The 20979-nt window shown below is 37.6% G+C and overlaps 1 protein-coding gene across 1 annotated transcript in view; it reads left to right on the top strand.

Annotated features, from left to right (window-relative positions):
* LOC106867281 (nuclear cap-binding protein subunit 1) overlaps nt 1-18415 on the top strand; it is a 44685-nt gene extending 26270 nt beyond the window's left edge. The window contains exons 17-24 of the mRNA XM_014912117.3: nt 387-506; nt 1385-1484; nt 4480-4573; nt 7621-7724; nt 9687-9801; nt 12238-12360; nt 13495-13608; nt 14697-18415. Coding sequence (XP_014767603.1) covers nt 387-506; nt 1385-1484; nt 4480-4573; nt 7621-7724; nt 9687-9801; nt 12238-12360; nt 13495-13608; nt 14697-14810 — 884 coding nt within the window. The 3' untranslated portion in view covers nt 14811-18415. The remainder of the gene's footprint in view (nt 1-386; nt 507-1384; nt 1485-4479; nt 4574-7620; nt 7725-9686; nt 9802-12237; nt 12361-13494; nt 13609-14696) is intronic.
* The last annotated feature ends 2564 nt before the right edge of the window (nt 18416-20979 follow it).

The raw sequence follows: 20979 nt of genomic DNA, 5'->3' as shown, positions 1-20979 counted from the left end.
CTGTAGAAATGAGTTGCAATGTCACTGGTGCCAAGCTGTATTGGCCTTTGCCTTTCCCTTGGATGACAAAGGTGGCATGGAAAGGGGAGCCTAGTATACATGGTCGACTACTGGTCTTCCATAAACAACCTTGCCTGGATTTCTGCCTCGGAGGGGAACTTTCTAGGTGCAATCTCATGGTCATTCATGACCGTAAAGGGTCTTTACTGTTTACCCATTATGTTCCAGTAAATTCAAGTGTGAATGTGCAAATTGTTGTATTTTGCCTTCAGAGAACAACTCCTTTCAGACAATTTCTGTTCACAACACATTCAATTCTATTTAAAAAAAATATTTTCCCAAATATTGCAAGTATCATTATTTCTTTAAAATGTTTTCTTTTCAAGGATCTTTACCTGGTACCGTTGTTGCTCATCAACTAAAAGAGGCCCTTAAGAACAAGTGCTCAACAGATGAAGCTCTTGAAATTCTCAAAGATCTTCCCAATCCATTACAGGATGAAGAAAGTAAGGTTATATTTACCATACTTTTCAGCAGTTTTCTAAGATTGCTGGTGTTTTCATTGTTTTGTTTGTTTGTTTGTTTTTCATTTGTACAATATATTAAGTTGTTTAATGCAATTTATACGAAGTATAAAAATAATGTATTTTTGCTTTGATTGACTAGAGCTGTAGTAGAGGACACTTGCTTAGTGTGCAATGCACTAGGACTAAACCCGATACCATGTGATTGGGAAGCAAACCCCTTGACCATACAGCCATGTCTCTGCCTGTACATAAAATCTTACTTTGATGCACTGACTTAGCACATCATCATGAGTTGGACAGTTTGACCAGAGCTGGCAAGCAGGAGAGCTACACCAGGTTCCAGTTTGATTTGGTTTGGTTTCTGTGGCTACATTCCCTTCCTAATACCAACCACTTTACAGAGTGTGTTGGGGGCTTTTTATGTGGCAATAATTACTAACCCTTCCTCTGTCATTTACATCTTTGGTGTGATGCATATTGCCATTTATTCCCTTACCCCTACGCAAAAATATAGACGAAATAGTACATTTATAGCAAGCATCATAATTTATCATGCTTTTGTTATACATATAATGTGTGTGTGTATGTCTTCTTGTTATGTACTATGTACATGATCTCTCAGCAAAATGGTGGTATGTAATTTTAAAATATTTTTGAAACTTTGTATATTATGTAATAGCAAACAAGTATGTTTATCCTAGCTATGTAAATTTCTTTTACTCCAAGGTGTAAATTTACCAATGGTTGAGCACCACTGAACCAATAGATTATCAGTGTTTCTTTTTATATTTCTTTTTTGTTTATCATTATTTCTGCAATTCAAGCTGTATCTCTAATCAGTTTCTTCTCTTTTCCAGATGAACCTACCCACAACCCCTTAAAAATTGATGTTTTTGTGTCTACAATTTTATATTTGGGCTCCAAGTCTTTTAGTCATTCCTTCTCTGCAATTGCAAAGTAAATATATCATCATCATCATCATCATCATCATCATCATCATCATCATCATCATCATCATCATCATCATCATCATCATCATCATCATCATCATCATCATCATCATCATCATCATCATCATCATCATCATCATCATCATCATCATCATCATCATCATCATCATCATCATCATCATCATCATCATCATCATCATCATCATCATCATCATCATCATCATCATCATCATCATCATCATCATCATCATCATCATCATCATCATCATCATCATCATCATCATCATCATCACCACCACCACCACCACCACCACCACCACCACCACCATCACCATCACCACCACCACCACCACCATCACCACCACCATCACCATCACCATCATCATCATCATCATCATCATTATTATTATTATTATTATTATTATTATTAAGGTGGTGAGCTGGCAGAATCATTAGTATGCTAGGCAAAATGCTTAGCGGTATTTCGCTTGTCTTTACGTTCTGTGTTCGAATTCCACTGAGGTTGACGTTGTTTTTCATGCTTTTGGGGTCAATAAAATAAGTACCAGTTGAACACTGGGGTCAAAGTAATTGACTCATCCCCACCTCCCAAGCTGCCCTTGTGACAAAAATTTGAATTTATTGTTGTTAAGGTGGCAGGCTGGCAGAATTGTTAGTATGTCAGGCAAAATGCTAAGCGGCTTTTCAGCCATCTTTACATTCTGAATTCAAATTCTGCCGAGGTCGAGTTTGCCTTTCATCCTTTCGGGGTTGATAAAATAAGTACCAGTTAAGTACTGGGGTCGATGTAATTGACTAGCCCCTTCCCCTCAAATTTCAGGCTTTGTGCCTATAGTAGAAAGGATTATTATTGTTGCTGTTATTAATAAAATAAAGTAATGGTTGTGTGCAGAGGTTACTTTAATCAACTATGCCCCAACTCTTCAAACCTGTGGCTTTGAGCCAATGTTAAAAAGAGATTACTATCATTTGTTAGCAGAATTGTTTGCATGCTGGACAAATTGCTTCACGGCATTTCATCCGTCTTTATTTTCTGAGTTCAAATTCCACTGAGACTAACTTTGCCTTTCATCCTTTTGGGGTTGATGAAATAAATAGCTGTTGGGCACTGGGAGTTGATGTAACGAACTTATCTCCTCCCATAAAACTTCAGGCCTTGTTCCTATAGTAGAAAACATTATTATAGTTAGAGGCATGGCACCTTGAACAAGTTTCTTCTACTATAGATAGCCTTGGGCTGACCAAAGCTGTGTGAGTGGAATTGGTAGATGGAAATGGAGAAAAGCCCATTGCATATATATTTGCATATATATGTATGTATGTATATATTTATATGTGTGTGTCTTTGTCTTTGTGTTTGTCCCCCATTTCCACTTGACAACGGTGCTGGTGTGTTTACATCCCAATAACTTAGTGGTTCAGCAAAAGATAACAAGCCTAGTAGTACTAGGCTTACAAAGAATAAGTCCTGGGGTCAATTTTTTCGACTAAAAAAAATCTGTTTAAGGCAGTGCTCCAGCATGGCCGCAGTTAAATGGCTGAAACAAATAAAAGAACAAAAGAATTATTGTTATATATATTAAGTGTGATGGATGGCAGAATAAGCAGAACACAAGACAAAAGGACATGTGCTTTTCAGTTATGTGCTTTTGTATTTAAGTTCAAATCTTGCAGGAGCCTTTCCAGGTGTCAGTTTGATCTACTATAAACTCTCTTCCCCATCATGTAAATATGTGGTTTGTACCAATGTATGAAATTTGTATTATCATAGAGTTTCTATGTTTATGTGTGTGAATGCATATTATTGTTTACTTAGAAATTGTATAATTCATATTAAATAGAAATTCGAAAAGAGACTGCTGTGTTATGGCATTAAATATATGCTAAAAATAAAAGTTCTGAATTCAGGAGTAGCCAAAGAGACAGGAATCTTGCTTTGATTGTGACAACGAATATTGTAGTTGTTTGATCGACGGAACTAACTACTTATTGAATTGGCCATATGCTACCCTTGAGAAGACTCATCAAGCCAAGTGAAATCACAGTCCTGGCAAATACTGATGTCACACAACTGGCAATCAAAAGCACCCATTATACTCTTGGAATGGTTGGTGTTAGGAAGGGCATTCAGCTGTAGAAACCATGCCAAATCAGACTGGTGTTTGATGCAGCCCATCACCTTACCAGCCCTGGTCAAACCATCTAACCCATGCCAGCATGGACAGTGGACGTTAAATGATGATGATGGCCAAGTATTCCACAGCCTTTTGTACTCTTACTGTAATCTTCAGGCAGGATCAACATAACATTGTATACAGCAAGGCAGCTCCTTTAAGTTCCAGTTACAGTCCATCTGATGGACTCTGATGCAGATTCCATCTACTTGATGTCAATCACACAGCTTAGGTAGCCTTAAAGCTATGGTAGAAGACTCCTGCCCAGGGTGCTGTGCAATGACCTGAACTATAGACCACAACTGCAAAGCAAACTTCTTGTCCATTAACCATGCTTACACACAAACAGTGATATATAGATCCTAACAGCTAGTTGAACCATTTGACAGATTTTGATTTGGTATCCATTCTAGACAACTAAGTGTAAGTATTGGAAGACTGGTGTGTGAAAGTAAATCAGATTTATCTGAGACTAGATGGACTAAACCATATTGATCTGGGACCTGTTCTAGACAGCTAGGCGAACTGTGGTGAGAGACTCAACCAGATTGATCTTTTACCTGTTTCTGAGAGCTAACTGGACTGATTTGTGAATTGTGGCTTGAGCCTAAATCAGATTAATTTGATACCTAATTGTAGGTGAACTGAAGCAATGTAGAGTATAGTCTTGTAGCTCAGGAACATAACATAACAATAGATTTGAACTCTTGACACCTGAGCACAGCTGTCCAGTATCAGTTATCTCATCTCCAGCTTTCCTTTATAGTGTATTTTTAAAAATTTGTTTAACCGTTCTCTCTTTTCTAGATTTCATTATATATTTAAAACACTGGTCGAAAATGAAGAGGGTCAGATATGTCTCCTAAAAACTGTGTATGATTTATGGAGGACACATCAACAGGTATTTGTTTTTAAATGTTCATATTCTCTCTGTTTTAGTATTCTTGAACAATCACCACTACCATTATCATTGTTGACTTCCTTTAGGTGTTCCAGCCATTACCATATCTATCTTTTTTTTTTCTGGTTGCAGGCATGGTTGTGTGTTTAAGAGGCTTCCTAACCATATGCTTTCAGGTTTAGTCTCACAGCATGGCATTTTAAGCAAATGTCTTCTATAGCTCAGGCCAACCAAAGTCTTGTGAATGAATTAGATAGAGGAAAAATGAAAGAAGCTTGTTGTGTGTGTGTGTGTGTGTGTGTGTGTCCTTATAAGTATTGGGGTTGATTCCTTTGACTAAAATTCTTCAAGAAGGTGCCCCAACATGGCCACAGTCTAATGATTGAAACAAGATAAAGATATATATATATATATATATATATATATATATATATATATATATATATATATAAGACTCGAGGTATTTCGTGTTGCAAGACAGTGTAGGAGAGAGAATAGTGATGTTGTAGGAGAGAAATGTGTTCGCATGGATGATGGTACGCTTGCACTAAATGAGGCTGCAAAGAAAGAGGTCTGGAGATGCCACTACGATAGATTGCTTAATAAAGAGAATGAATGGGAGGAAGAGAGCCTGCCGTATGTCGACCCAATAGAGGGACCAGCTATCCGAGTTGATAGTACCAGGGTAGATAAAGCAATTAAGAGTATGAAGACCGGGAAAGCCCCCGGCCCATCAGGAATCACTGCAGAGATGCTCAAAATATCTGGCAGTGTTGGCTATAGCCTAGTCACCCGTATTACGAACCAGGTGATACACGAAGGAGTCATACCCAATGACTGGTGTAGCAGCATCATAGTCAACTGCTACAAAGGTAAAGGTGACGCTTTAGATACAAATAATTACAGAGGCATCAAGCTGTTAGATCAGGTTATGAAAGTTACAGAGAGGGTCATAGCCCAACTAATTAGGGAGCGAATCAATTTAGATGAGATGCAGTTTGGGTTCGTGCCAGGTAAAAGCACCACTGATGCCTTATTTCTAGTGAGACAGCTGCAGGAGAAATACCTAGCTAAGGATAAACCTCTGTACCTGGCTTTCGTTGACATGGAGAAAGCCTTTGACAGGGTCCCCCGATCTCTTATCTGGTGGTCAATGAGGAAACTTGGGATAGAAGAATGGTTAGTGAGAGCTGTGCGAGCCATGTACAGAGATGCTGCCAGTAAGGTGAGGGTTGGAAATGAGTACAGCAATGAATTCCGGGTAGAGGTAGGGGTCCACCAAGGTTCCGTCCTCAGCCCCCTCTTATTTATCATAGTCCTCCAGGCAATCACAGAGGAGTTCAAGACAGGTTGCCCCTGGGAGCTCCTCTATGCTGATGACCTTGCCCTAATTGCGGAGTCACTATCAGAACTAGAGGAGAAGTTTCAGGTGTGGAAGCAAGGTCTAGAATTGAAGGGCCTTAGAGTCAACCTAGCTAAAACCAAAATCCTAATAAGTAGGAAGGTAGATAAAACACAAACCCCTTCAGGTAGATGGCCCTGCTCAGTATGTAGAAAAGGAGTAGGTAGTAACTCTATAAGATGTACCCGGTGCAAGCTATGGACACATAAGAAGTGCAGCAACATCAAAGGCAGGTTAACTAGCAAGTTAGTTTTTGTTTGTGGCAGATGTTCAGGTGCAATAAAGACTGTAAACAAACAGGAAACAACTTCTATCTCATTCCAGGGTGAAAAACTAGAGGTAGTCGATAGCTTCCGCTATCTGGGCGACCAAGTTAGTAGTGGGGGTGGGTGCGCTGAAAGTGTAGCTGCTAGAATAAGAATAGCCTGGGCAAAGTTTAGAGAGCTCTTACCCCTGCTGGCGACAAAGGGACTCTCACTAAGAGTAAAAGGCAGACTATGACGCATGCGTACGAACAGCCATGCTACATGGCAGTGAAACATGGGCTGTAACTGCTGAGGACATATGTAAGCTCGCAAGGAATGAAGCCAGTATGCTCCCTTGGATGTGTAATGTCAATGTGAATACCCGTCAGAGTGTAAGTATCTTGAGAGAAAAGCTGAACATTAGAAGCATCAGTTGTGGTGTGCAAGAGAGACAATTGCGCTGGTATGGACATGTGGTGAGAATGGATGAGGATAGCTGCGTGAAAAAGTGCCACACCCTAACAGTTGAGGGAACCCGTGGAAGAGGTAGGCCCAGGAAGACCTGGGCTGAGGTGGTGAGGCAAGACCTTCGTACATTGGGCCTCACCGAGGCGATGACTACTGACCGAGACCTTTGGAAATGTGCTGTGCGTCAGAAGACCCGGCAAGCTAAGTAAGATCGTTGCCAGTGCCCCTGGACTGGCTCTTGTGCGGGTGGCACATGAGATGCACCATTTTGAGCGTGGCCGTTGCCAGTACCGCCTGACTGGCTCCCGTAAGATTTTCGAGTTAGATCGTTGCCAGTGCCCCTGGACTGGCTTGTGCGGGTGGCACATAAAAGACACCATTTCGAGCGTGGCCGTTTTCGTGCGGGTGACACGTAAAAGCACCCACTACACTCTCTGAGTGGTTGGCGTTAGGAAGGGCATCCAGCTGTAGAAACTCTTCCAAATTAGATTGGAGCCTGGTGTTGCCATCTGGTTTCACCAGTCCTCAGTCAAATCGTCCAACCCATGCTAGCATGGAAAGCGGACGTTAAACGATGATGATGATGATGATATATAAACATACACACATAATGAGTTTCTTTCAGTTTTTGTCTACCAAATCCACTCACAAGGCTTTGGTCAGCTCAATGCTATAGTAGATGACACTTGCTCATGGTACTGTGAAGTGAAACTAAATTTGAAATCACACGGATAGGAAGCTAGCTTCTTAACCATACAGCTATGCCTGTGCTGTGTGATAAACATTTTAAACTGTTCTGATGTCATTCACATGTTTTTAGTTTCTGGATTCTGTTATATTCTTTGATGTGTCACTTAATTTTTATCTCATAACTATGCTTTTCTTTCTCTCCCTTCCTTCCTCCTTCTCATTTCAATACTCCCCTATTCCAGATGCTGGTAGTCTTGATAGATAAACTACTGAAGACTCAGATAATCGAATGCTCAGCTGTTGCTAATTGGTTGTTTTCTGATGAAATGAGCCATGCATTTACAAGGTAATGTGTATATATCTATACTATATATAAATGTGTGTGCAATCGCTTTTCACGTGAAATCGACTTCACCAAATGCTTCCATACTTGTGATGCGTGAATAATTTGACCTCAGATAAATCTTAGGCTCTTCATTTGATTTTTTTAATTAAAAATAAATAATATTGCTTTATATTTAAGATTCACTTCTTTAAAAAGGTTCCTCAATGTCAACTTCCGGTATTGACGTAACAACGGCAAAAAGCTTTCACTCTCTATTTTGTGTGTGAGTGTGTATGAGAGAGAGTAAATACTACATACACACCGCTCTCTCACTCTGTCTCACACACATACACACGCACACACACACCCCTTGACTCACTCACACTCTGTCTCTTACAAACACACACATACATAAATGTATACAAACATATTTACAAAGACACATGTGTGTATGCGCGCGCATGCGTGTTTGTAAGAAAGAGTGTGAGTGAGTCAAGGGCTGTGGTGTCATATGCATACATCGAAAGATGTATGTATATTTATGCATGTATGTATACATGACAACAAACCTCTCTCTCTCACTCACACTCTGTCTCTTACAAACACACACATACATAAATGTATACAAACATATTTACAAAGAACGCGTGCGTGCGTGGGGGGTTCCACAATCGCCATTTATTTCAATTACTCTTGTGAGGATATTCACATAAATCATTTTTTTCATTTAATCCCCATTTTAATTTTCGTAAAAGTTTCCAAGTACCAATGAGGCTTTTTGGCACATCTTCAATTTTCCCCATTCATGAGAAGCGCCCAGCCATCATTCATCTGAGAGTCCATCTACAGAATGTCCTCTCAAATTTCTATACAGCATATTTTGCCTTTTTTTCTTCAAGTATATAAGCAACAATTTCATTCCCAAAGCAACGCCGGGTGCTTCTGCTAGTATATACATACATTTCAAATTTTTACCATCATTTGTCATAGAGAATGATTCATTTGTTCAAATCATTTTAATTATATCTGAATTTAGAGATGAGTCAACACATTAACTTTCATAGCTAGGAAACTCCTACCAAATCACATGTGCAGTTTTTGTTCACTTTATTATTATCATCAATTTTTTTTTTAATAATAGTACCAGTCAAGTACTGGGGTTGAGGTATAAACTCAACTCCTCCTCAGAATTGTTGGCCTTGTGCTGTAATATATAATAAGAAACCTTATTATTATATCATTATAAATATTAACACCATTATTATTGTAAAAGGCAGCAAACTGGCAGAATCATTAGCACATCAGACAAAATGCTTTGTGATATTTGTTTTGGCTCTTTACAATCTGAGTTGAAATCCTGCCATCACCTTTCAGCCCTCCCGGGTCAATAAAATAAAGTACCAATCAAATGATGGAATTGATTGTATTGACTAACCCCTTCCCCTCAAAATTAGTAACTATTATTATTATTATTATTATTAAGGTGATGAGCTGGCAGAATTGTAAATATGTTGGGCAAAATGCTTAGAATTTCTACCATCCCTTCGCATTTTATGTTTTGCATTCTAATTCTGTCACGGTCAACATTACCTTTTATCATTTGGGGGTCAATAAAATGAGTACCATTTGAATACTGGGATCAATGTAATCAACTTACCCCTCACTCAAAATTGCTGACCTTGTGCCAAAATTTGAAACCCTTATTTAGCTGGTGCTTGGAACATAATTAACATGAAATTTTGATGGAAGGTTTTGATTTGGATCATTTTAAAGCATGAAGTTTATGGGATCAGACCAAGGGTGGTCTTAGGTAGGTTGGAATCAAAAGGGTTCAAGTGAATAAGATATTGAATTCTTCAACACTCTGTAGTAGAAAAATATTTTAAAATGTATTGTTGCTATATTTATTTATCGTTTATAAAAGGCATCTATTTTGAATTACATATTTTTCCATTTTGTTTCTTTGTTTTCTGAAAATTCTAGTTTCTTTGTATGGGAAATAATGCACAGTACTATCAAGAAGATGATGAAACATGTCACGAAACTTCAGAAAGAAGTGGAAGATGCAAGAGACAAACATGAATCAGCTCAGCAAAAGGTTTAAAAAAACATTTACTTAACTCTTTTACTTGTTTCAGTCATTTGACTGTGGCCATGCTGGAGCACCACCTTTAGTCAAGCAAATCGACCCCGGGACTTATTCGTTGTAAGCCTAGTACTTATTCTATCGGTCTCTTTTTGCCGAACTGCTACGTGACGGGGACATAAACACACCAGCATCGGTTGTCAAGCAATGCTAGGGGGACAAACACAGACACACAAACATACACACATCATCATCATCATCATCATCATCGTTTAACGTCCGCTTTCCATGCTAGCATGGGTTGGACGATTTGACTGAGGACTGGTGAAACCGGATGGCAACACCAGGCTCCAGTCTGATTTGGCAGAGTTTCTACAGCTGGATGCCCTTCCTAACGCCAACCACTCAGAGAGTGTAGTGGGTGCTTACATATATATATGTATATATATATACATATATACGACGGGCTTCTTTCAGTTTCCGTCTACCAAATCCACTCACAAGGCTTTGGTCAGCCCGAGGCTATCGTAGAAGACACTTGCCCAAGGTGCCACGCAGTGGGACTGAACCTGGAACCATGTGGTTGGTAAGCAAACTACTTACCACACAGCCACTCCTGCACCTAACACACACTTTCTTCACAAATTACAGTCATTTCTTAAACTCCTGGGAGATTGCTGTTGTTGTTGTTGTTTGGGCCCAAGTTCCCGGTTACTTGATGTGCTGGCAAGGCTGTTCAGTCAAGAAGTTCTCTTAGTTATGCAGTTTTGAGTTCAATACAACTGCACAGCACCTTGTTCCTTCTGCCATAGCCTCTGCTGACCAACACCCACTAGTGTAACTAGAGTGCGTGTCATCCTGAGCCCCCACAAGAGATATATATTGTCTATAGCAGACCCCTTCGCCCGCATCTAGCTACACTAGTGCCAATGCCTTAATGGTATTTTGGTAGAAAGAGACTATGTGATAGTCTGGTGTGTCTTTTGGTGAAGTACCGAAACTTAGAGAAAATCAGAAACTGATGCTTTGAGATATTCGTTGTGCATTAAATTAGAGATACTCGTTTGACACGTTCAGAAATGTGCAGAGAGTGTTTGATTGTTGGAAATATGTAACTAGCATTGTATGATATAACATAATAATAACCTGTGGATTTTCACTTCCATTCTTCTATTCCTACTATTAACTATAAAGATGATGAACACAAAGCTGTAAAAAAAAAATTAAAAAAGCACTACCTATGATCAGTGATGTTCTATCCTGTGTTTTTTGCCTTTTAATTCAGACACAGTCTATCTAGGACTATATTATCCAGTGTTCTTCCATTTCTTATTTCGTTATTGCCCACAAGGGGCTAAACATAGAGGGGACAAACAAGGACAGACAAAGGGATTAAGTCGATTACATCGACCCCAGTGCTCAACTGGTACTTAATTTATCAACCCCGAAAGGATGAAAAGCAAAGTCGACCTCGGTGAAATTTGAACTCAGAACGTAACGGCAGACGAAATACCGCTAAGCATTTTGCCCAGCGTGCTAACGTTTCTGCCAGCTTGCCACCTTAGATGTCCTTCCATTTCTTAAGATGGTATGGTGTGATTTTAGGGATATGTGACTACTATTTCTAATAGGCCAAGTGACTCCATAAAGACATCTTTGTTGGTTTGTAACTTATGTTAGATGTGGCAAATATCAAGCTGTCATATCAGTGGTGAGAAGGGCAACTGTTAAGTTGACAGGTTTGGCCCACTGGCAGTATAATGTGGTACATTGAATGCACAGTACTGAGCTGGTCCCCTCCACACTCTGCAGATATATTCTTATTGCCTCTGTCTCACTACTCTTTATTATCTAACTGAAAGTGAGAGAGAAAAAAAAGACCCTTTTGTTGCCCACAAATAAGCATCTCCCTTGAATTCCCCTCCCTCCTCTTCTCTTGATCTATTTATACTTTCACGACACCACTGCCAGCCATAATTATGTCTTAGATACAAAAACTCTCTATTGAGTTGTAGTAATCTATAATTATAATTTATAATAGTAATTTATAATTTGAATGCCTATGAACCATGGACAACTAATGTCTTGGTTTCCTGTCTCTCTGCTAGACATTCCATTGCACTTTTTTTCTATATATAACTTAGTCTAGGAGTGTTGTATTGTTTATGGAAATAGATTTGTAGTTGGACAATTAGTAAGAGCACCAAGTTTTGCTTGTCAGTTTTGTTTCTTTGTGTTTTGAGTTCGAATTCCATTAGGGTCAGTTTTTGTGTATATTTCTCTGGGATCACTGCAGTAAGTACCAATTTGATGATTGCAACCTTCCTGCCATCTTTGTCCTCGTTAATAAAAAAGTGTGTGTGTGTGCACGCACATGAATAGTGTGCTAGTCAAATGTGCTTGCCTGACACTAATGTTTTGTTTCTGTTCTCTTTGCAACACATACAGGCAGATGATCTGGATCCTGACAAAGATGATGAAACCCCAAATGCAGAAATGATTGAACGCATGGTAGAGAAACTAGAAGCTGCTCAGAGTCAACAGAAAAATTTATTTCTTATTCTATTTCAGGTAAATAATTGCTTACACACACACACACACACATATATATATATATATATATATATATATACTTGCATACCATTTCACAGCAACAAAACCTTGCCACCCATAACGCTGTAACTTCTCCAAACACCTCTTTTTAAGGTCATCACTTTCTCACCTATTCTCTCAGTAATGGGGGTTTGTTTTCCCTGTAATTTACAAAGGGTTTAAAGTGGTTAGTATTAGGAAGAGTATCCAAATTGTAGAAGCCAAGCCTAAACTAAGACAGTGCAGCAAGACAAGGTCCTGTCACTTATCAGATTCTGTCAAAATACCTAATTCGTATCAGCATGGAAAACGGGCATAAAATGGTAATGATATCATCATCATTTAGCATTTGCTTTCCATGCTGGCATGGGTTAGACTGTTTGACTGGAACTGGTAAGCTGGAGAGCTGTACCAAGTTTCAATCTGATTTGGCATTGTTTCTATGGCTGGATGCCTTTCCTAATGCCAACCACTTCAAGAATGTAATGGATGCTTTTTACGTGCCAGTTATGTGACACTGGCATCGGTCATGAATACGATTTCACTTGGCTTCACAAGTCTCCTCAAGCATGGCTTATCTCGAAAGGTCTCAGTCACTTGCCATCGCCTCCGCGATGCCCAATGTTCGAAGATCATGCCACCTCGTTCCATGTCTTCCTGGGTTTACCTTTTCTATAGTTAGAGATCAGCACTTCTTTACACAGCTGTCCTCATCCATATATATATATATATATATATATATATATAGGAATCTTATATGTGCTCATACACATACATATGTCCTGTATAAACACTACACACACACGTATATGCATTCTAGACATGCCCAAATGTACATACATCCTATATTGACATTCATGACATTCATGCAGTGAGACTGGTATTAGAAATAGTCAGGTACATTTTTATATCTTTCTATGAAATACAACTGAGAAAATCTGATGATGTCACAAACACACATATGTCATGCTTGTGCAAAGGTGAGCACAGATGTGAGTTGTGGAATGCATTTAGGTTGATGTGCTTGTGTTGACGTGTGTGTGTGTGTGAATGCATGCATGAAATTGCTTTGTAATTTTTCATGGTCTTTTTTTCAATCTTTTATCTTTGCAGCGTTTTATTATTTTATTAACTGAGCATTTTGCCCGTTGTGAAGCTGAAGGTATTGACTGGAACACCTCCAGATATAAATGGGTTATTGAACGACTTCATGAAGTATTTTTAACTGTAAGTTTATCTTTTCCAGTTTACATTGGTATTAGTTTTAGTGTCGAGCAAGCTGCAGATTCGTTACTAAGCTGGTCAAAATGCTTAGTGGCAATTCTTCTGGTTCTTTATGTTCTGAGTTCAAAAGCCACCAAGGTCAACCTTGCTTTTCATCCATTCAGGGCCAATAAATACCAGTGGCGCATTGGCAGTTGATGTTATCAACTTGCTCCTCCTCCAAAATTTCTGGTGTTTTGTCTCTGGTAGAAAGAATTAATTTTAATTCCATATGGAATGTCAATCTGCTTTATCTTCTCTTACATTCCATTAAAAAGTTGCCCCTGGCTTGTGATTTTTACTACCACCACCAAACACCTCTCTATACTTGTTCATGGCATGCTAGTTAAGATATTTATGGCAACTGGTAATAATATAGACACAAAACTATTCTAAATACTGTCTACCCAAAAACACTAGAAAAAAATAAAATGTTACTGTAACAAATGTTTCCATCATTTCTTAAATATTCTAGATTTCTCTGATCCTTCTACTGTAAGCCAAGTTCGTTATGTCCATCAGTTGTGTTACATGAAAATAGCTCGACATATCCAACCCATGCCAGCATGGAAAATGGATGTTACATGTCGATGATGTCCAACTTCTTTATCATTGTTCTATAACAACTGTTATAATTCATAGATTTAATTGTAGATCGATTTGATTATTAATCTAATTATTAATCGAATTGGTTTTATTAGTTATCTATTGAAAATATAGCCACGAAACGTGCACAGTCGTTTTTATACCATTTACTAATTATTCTTTTATGCACTTTATTGATTTTTAGAATAAGGTTTTTATGATATATTTATTTTCTAGAGGGTATGAATTACATTCTTCATTATTGAATTATTTAATAGTGGTTTTTCTCTAAATTATATATATATATATATATATATATATATATATATATATATATGAATTTCATATCAGCTTTTTCTTTGATGAAATGTTTTGACATGACCTAGTTCCTTATTATTGTAACCAGTTTGTGGTCACATAAAAATACCTTGACATGAATTCATGTAAATTTTTCTTTTCCTTTTCAGCATCATGAATTGGTGTTCACATATATAAGTACGCTTGAGAATCTGCTGTTCACCAGTGATATTGATGTACACATCCTGGAAATATTCCAACAGTTCTGTGCACTTCGTTCTTAGGACAGTTTCACCATGTTGATACTTAGAAGTTCCAGATTATCTTGTTCAACAAGGATTAGTCCTTAGATGATACCACCTTTCATCCTCATTATTTCCATTATAGTTTTTTTTTTTTTCGTTTTTTTCTTCTCTCTCCTCCTTGTTCTTCCGTTGCTTCCCAAGGAAGTGGGAAGCATCTTATAGTTCAGTTTGTCCTCTGTTTCTCCTGCAGACATCCTGTTGATGTTTCTCTTCCACCTTCAGAGTTTCCACAGTGAATAATTTGTGCTGCTGTTTAGTTTGTCCTAAAGTTTGCTACAGTTTGATTTTGTCCTACAGTTTAAACAATCTTGAACTATTTCTATTTAAAACAAAAAAAAGATCAACCTCAAAAAAGAAAGCCAGATAGGTTTAAAGAGTTATTTTATCATTGCTTCATCTTTCTGAATTGTTCATTATAATTTTTAATACAAATATAAATAATTATTTTTAAAGCTGTGAGCTTAGTCCAGAACAGAACTGATATAATTTTGAACAAATTCCCTGATCAAGTGACTATCTGCCTGCTTCACCATCTTGGCTATTATTTTAATTTTATTGGTTTTAGATAAACCAGATATTAATTTTAGGTAACCTACCCATGGGTGTGTTTTGTTGTTCATATTTCACTGGCAGTCTTACTGTTTTGAGTAAGTTTTCAGTCCATAGCCTGATTTTTAAATCATTGTCAACATATTCTCTGTTATTTTTGTTTTTAGTTAATTTCTAGAGGTATACATTCACACACACAATATTTAGAAAACTGCTAATCTGTAATGTCTGACAGTTGCACTTGTATCAAACAAATTATGATTACTGATGTATACACTGATACTGCAGAGAGTTCTTGGTAAACTGAATGTATGACAGGCTTCAGAATTCTTGTTGGTAACCTTTTTTTGCTAAAGGGAAAAGTCTGAGTGTCACAAGTACCAATAAGATATTTGGGTTAATTCTCCTTTATCTTCTGCTTATGAAATTAGCCTTGTGTCTAGGCAAAATAAACTTATTTGTAAATCTCACATAAGTTGACTTTGCTGTTTGTTCTTCCAGGGTCAATAAAATAAAGTATCAGTCAAGTAGCACACCAGACAAAATGCTTAGCAACATTTTGCTCCTCTTTATGTTCTGAGTTCAAAATTCCACCGAGGTCGACTTAGCCTTCTATCCTTTCAGGGTCGATGCAATCGGCTATCCCCACCCCCAAATTTCAGGCCTTGTGCCTATAGTAGAAAGGATTATTATTATGATTATTATTATTATTAAGAAGGATTGTTTGATTTAATAGAAATAATGAAGTAACAGATGACATGATTTGCAGTGTTTAGTTATATTCTTCTTATGTTTTGGGTTCAAGTTCTGCCGAGGTCAGCTTTACCTTTCACTCCTTTTGATATAAAATAAATACCAGTCAGATTATTGGGTGTGAGATTCATGTAAATTGACTACATCCCTCCACCAATATTTTTCCTTGTTAAAATGGCAGCTAGCTAGAACATAGGAACATGAATTGCAGTTGCAGTGCTAGTGGTAAAAGATGCCAAGAAGAAGTAGAATTTCTGTAAACTAAAGAGTGTTAGTGTTACATGGAATACCTTGTGGTATTTTAACTGGCTCTTTACATTCTGAAGTCAATATAATCAACCATTCCCTTCCCTTTGAATACCCAGGCTTGTCTCTGTTTTGAAACAGTTGTTTTTATTATTAAAATATCAGTGGATTATTTAAGACAGTCATGGGCAAAATATGCCACATGGGACTTTCTGAATAGTACACCTAATGAAAGATTACCTTGAATTTTTTTAGTCTTGTTTCATGTGGCCTGCTTCTCAAAAAAGATTGCCCTTGCCTGATTTAGGGCATTACACAGACTGCCTTGCACTATTTTGTTCTGGCTTGTTATGTTCTGAGCTCAAATTCCACTAAGGGTAACTTTACCTTTTGTCCTTCTGAGGTTGATAAAATTAAATTTCCAGTCAGTTGCTAGGGTCAATACTGACTGTTCGTTCCTTCCAAAATTTCTGGCATTGTGCCTATATTAGAAACAATTGTTATTAAAAATGGTAGTGGATTGGCAGAATTGTCAGTGTGTCATACAAAATGCTTTTGGTATTTAGTTGTGTCCTTTACATTCTGATTTCAAATCCCACCAAGCTCAACTTCACCTTTCATCCTTCCAGGGTCAATTTTATCAACTGAACCCCTCCCTAAAATTTTGTGACCTTGTGTCAATGTTAGAAATGATTATTATCCAGGCAGTGTATGGCCTAGTAGTTAGTGTGCTTGGCTGATGATTAAGAAGGTTGTGAGTTCAATTCCTAGAACAGTCAGCACATTATGTCCTTGAGCAAAGTATTTCTTTTCACATTGCTCTAGTCTCCTCGGTTAAAAACGAGTACCAACATACAACTGGTACCTCCATCTAGCACATCCTTGACGTTCTACCAAGTCAAGAGGGTAGCTAACTCTACTTGTAACTATTTAGACCAGCAAAAGCAGGTACATTCTACCAGGCTGTTCTCAAATGTGAGTGATGACTGTGGTTTGAGGTAGCTGAAACAGTTGAACATTGAAGTAAACACCTTTTGGTATTTAGACTCAACTCCTTGCATAGATAGGCATTTCATCAGTAACGATTAGCAGTAAAGCATAGGTATTTCATCAATAATGATTAGCAGTAAACCTTCCTTTCCAAAAATTAGCTTCGTTCCATTACAAGAGTGGTATATAGCCAAATCAGTAGAGCACAAGACCAAATGTCAAGCAATATTTAGTTGCATCATTTTTTGTTGTGAATTTAAATCCTATTAGGGCTAACTTTGCCATTCATTCCTCCAAGGGTGGGTTGTAAAAAAGATAGCAGTCATGTAGTGGGGGGTTGGTTTCATCATCTGTTATCCTTCCTCAAAATTAGGGGTTTGTGTCTATGTTAAAAATTGATGTATTAATTGCTGAGGCTGACTCAGTCTTTCATCCTTTTGTGGTTAATGAGTACCAGCAGTGTACTGGGGTCTGTCTGTATCAACAATACCACCTCTCCCTCCTCTATAAATTTTAGGCTTTGTGCCAATGTAAGGATACCAGAGCAATGGATCAGCAAAATTATGAAAGCATCAGACAAAAATACCTTGCAGTATTTGTTCCTAATTTTTACATTCTGAGTTGAGATCCAGCCATGGTTAACTTTGTCTTTTCATCTTGGGGTTGATATAATTGACTGTTCCCTCCCTGCCAAAATTTCTGGCTTGTGCCTGTGTTAGAATCATTATCATTATCATCCCCATCATCATCATCAGTAATACATTTCTTAGTTGCCTCATTTGTTCAACTGATTTTAGTAATTTTTGTCCCTTAGTTTGTCTCTGGTTACTAGTTATATCATTCACACATTTGTAGTAAAATTATTTTTTATATGGCACCTGCCAACACATCTGTTTAGTTTAATCATTTTAAATCCACTTAATTTTCTTCTAATTTTTTTTTCTCATACTTGCTTTAGTTTTCTCTCAAAAAGTAATTTTTTTTTCCAAAATCATTATTTTTTTTCTCTTTATATCTTTATATTTGACATTAAATTTTATCCAAAATTAGAGTTTGACTTACTTCATTGATCAATTTTTCATAGAAATTTTATTGCTTTTTTCAAGTATTACTTAAAGTAGAGGAGGAAATTGAAGAGAGAAGTGCTAACCTGTCATATATATTTATAGGGAGAATTCACAAAAAAAAAAAAAAAAAGACGAAGACAGGTAGTGTAGACAACAAACAGATGTATTAGTATAACGCTTGGGAAGTGAAAAAGTCTTTGACATTTCGAGCCCACGCTCTTCCACAGAAAGAAACAAGGAGAGAAAAAAATGAATGTATATATATTTATATATATATTATCATCACCATTTAATGTCCGTCTTCTGTGCTGGCATAAGTTGGATGGTTTGATAGGAGCCGGCTACTGTATCTGTTTTGGCAAGGTTTTTATGGCTGGATGCCCTTCCTAACACCAGCCACTCCATAAAGTGGACTGAGTGGCACCAGCACAGCACTGGCCTAAGTTGGACGGTTTGATAGGAGCCGGCCAGGTAGGCATCTACACCAGGCTACTGTGTCTGTTTTGGCATGGGTTTTATAGCTGGATGCCCTTCCAAATGCCAGTGTGGACTGGATGTTTTTTTACATGGCATATAAGAAAATGAGATGACAAAGGAATCAACAATTATCTTGTGAACTTCATTAGCTTACAGCTATTTCTACTATGATGCAGTGGACTTATTATTACCACTCTGTACTCAACACTTCATTCTGAAGGATATGTATATTGAGTTCTACACCAGGTTATTAGTCTTGTAATGCTTAAGTGATATATACATATATAAGAAGTTTGTTTCCCAACCATGTGGTCTGGTGTTCAGTCCCACTGCACATCATCAAGCACCTTGGTCAAGTGTCCTCTACTTGAATCCTGGGTTGACTAAGGCCTTGTGAATGGATTTGCTATACAGTAACTGAAAGAAGCCAGTTATGAGCATCACCATCTTACATATGATGTTCATTTCTAGTCTTCTATGAAAAATGTGCTTGGCAATGGGAAAGTATTACCTTGCTTGGAAACAGGTGAGAGTTGGTGACAGTAAGAGCATCTGGCTGTGGAAACTCTGCCTCAAAATATTCTGCCTGATTGTGTAAGCATGGAAAAGTGAACATTAAATGATGATTATACATACAGCTCTCTCTCTATGTATGTGTGTGTATTATATATATATATATATATATACATATATATATATATATATGTATGTATCATCATTTAATGTCTGCCTTGCATGCTGGCACAGTGTGTGTGTGTGTGTGTGTGTGCATGTAAGCATGACTATGTAGTTAAAGAATTTACTTTGCAGCTATGTAATTCAAGGTTTAATCTCACTACCCTTTAATCAGCCAGACCTTTGAGAGTTGAATTTGATGAACAGAAATTGTGCAGAACCTCGTATGTGTGTTTATTTGTGCATTTATATAAAAGTGTTCTGTCAAAAAGTATCATTTACTGGTAAGATAAATAGAGTTTGATTAAATGTAAACCAATAAAAGAATAAAACACATAAGTTGGCTCAAAAATTCTATAGCTATGGAAAGAACTTTATATAAGTACCTGAGATGGCAACAAAAACTCAAACTTCAATATTTTTGAGCATTATTGATTCCATCAAACATGTGAATTATGGACCTTTTTAAGGGTTCCTGTACTGATATTATCAGTGATGAGATTGCCTCCTAACACCTCAATAGTGCTGGATCATCATCATCGATTTAATGTCCACTTTTCCATGCTTTCATGGGTTGGATGGAATTTGTTGAGATGGATTTTCTATGGCTGGACACCCTTCTTGTTGTCAACCGTCACCTGTTTACAAGTAAAGTAATATTTCTCCGATGATGATGATGGTAATGAGATGTTTCCACAGAAGATTGCAAATGAAGGATACTGCTTGCATGACAATGACACACAACTATCATATGTCAAGGCAAGGAGACAGTCACACACACACATATTATATATATATATATATATACACAATGGTTTCTTTCAGTTTCCATCTACCAAATCCATTTACAAGGCTTTGGTTGCCCCAGGTCTATGATAGAAGACACTTGCCCAAGGTGCCATGCAGTGGACGAAGAAAATCCTCTCAGATGTATGGATGTCTTTTTAGGGGTATAAACTAAATCTGCAATGAAGGTATCACAGGTTGTTGGTCTGGTCTGTGGTGGTGAGTGGTTGAATTGATGAAGGAAAACATGTTTCTTGGACAGCTTGAAGAAGTAACTGAACAAAAGCCCGCAAACATTTAACAGAAGATTTTATTATAGCACATGAAGACAGACTGCGTTGACCTTTTACAACTAACAAAAGCAATAATTACATATGAGGAGAGAGAGATACTACTTGGAGTTTATGGCAAGCTATTGATATGGCAACATGCGGCTTGCCCCACATTACTGGAAACAACCGTGCTATATTCGTAGTGCCGACGGTTCCTGTCATCTGTTTTAGGTTGTCTGGCTGGTAAAAAAAGCGAATCGAACAGTTTTTATAGGGAACTGGAAGTCAAATTCATGAATCTTAGAGAAACCTGTCCATGAGATCGCTTCACAC

Source organism: Octopus bimaculoides, chromosome 3 (assembly GCF_046866305.1).
Source record: "Octopus bimaculoides isolate indiv1 chromosome 3, ASM4686630v1, whole genome shotgun sequence".
NCBI classification, from domain to species: domain Eukaryota; kingdom Metazoa; phylum Mollusca; class Cephalopoda; order Octopoda; family Octopodidae; genus Octopus; species Octopus bimaculoides.
Note: the sequence above shows the minus strand (reverse complement) of the source record. Positions and strands in the feature narration are given on the sequence as shown.